This window comes from Nanorana parkeri, unplaced genomic scaffold (genome assembly GCF_000935625.1).
Source record: "Nanorana parkeri isolate BGI_ZX_2015 unplaced genomic scaffold, ASM93562v1 scaffold1465, whole genome shotgun sequence".
Taxonomy (NCBI): domain Eukaryota; kingdom Metazoa; phylum Chordata; class Amphibia; order Anura; family Dicroglossidae; genus Nanorana; species Nanorana parkeri.
Genome location: NW_017307733.1, coordinates 413,236 through 413,977, shown reverse-complemented (window position 1 = coordinate 413,977; position 742 = coordinate 413,236). Strand labels below are relative to the sequence as shown.

General features: G+C 44.9%; 1 protein-coding gene across 1 annotated transcript in view; it reads left to right on the top strand.

The window, feature by feature from the left end:
- The first annotated feature begins 452 nt into the window (after positions 1–452).
- LOC108798400 (aldehyde oxidase 2-like) overlaps positions 453–742 on the top strand; it is a 21,692-nt gene continuing 21,402 nt past the window's right edge. Inside the window, exon 1 of the mRNA XM_018570150.1 lies at positions 453–608. Within this exon, the coding sequence (XP_018425652.1) occupies positions 453–608 (156 nt within the window). The remainder of the gene's footprint in view (positions 609–742) is intronic.

The following is a 742-nucleotide window of genomic DNA, read 5'->3' as shown; positions in this document are numbered from 1 at the left end:
TCTCCAGGTGTTTGCTCAACTGCTGTTTAATGTTGAAGATGACCGAAAGTATCTTCTCCGGAGGAATAATAGTCGTTGGGGAATTGGTGACGTTCTCTAACTCTTGGAGTCGTGAGAGGGAGTCCGCCTTCCCATTCCTTGAACCCGGTCTGTAAGTGATGAGGAAATCAAATAAATCAAATCTATCAAAAAAGTAACTCCATCTTACTTGGCGGGAAGAAAGGGTTTTACTTGTTTTTAGGAACTGGAGGTTTCGATGGTCAGTGTATATAATAATTGGAAGTTTGGCACCCTCTAGGAGATGACGCCAGTTCTCTAGTGCATTTTTAATAGCTAGGAGTTCCTTCTCACCTATGGGGTAGTTCATTTCTGCCGGACTCAGGGTTCTTGAATGGAACGCAACTGGGTGCAAGGGCGTAGAAACAGACCCTCGCTGGGAGAGTATAGCACCGATGGCCGTCTGGGAAGCGTCTACTTCCAGTATATACTGGAGCTCAGGATCGGGTAGTTTGAGAGTGGGAGCAGTTGTGAAACAAGTTTTCAATATTTCGAAAGCTTTCTGTGCTTCATTGTTCCAGGTGTATCTTTGTTTGGAGCTTGTCAATTTGGTGAGAGGCTTGACAACGGCAGAGAAGTTTTTTATAAATTTCCTGTAAAAGTTGCCAAAGCCCAGGAATTTCTGTAAAGCTCTCCTAGTACGGGGGGTTGGCCAGTTGCAGATGCACTCGATTTTGCTCTGATC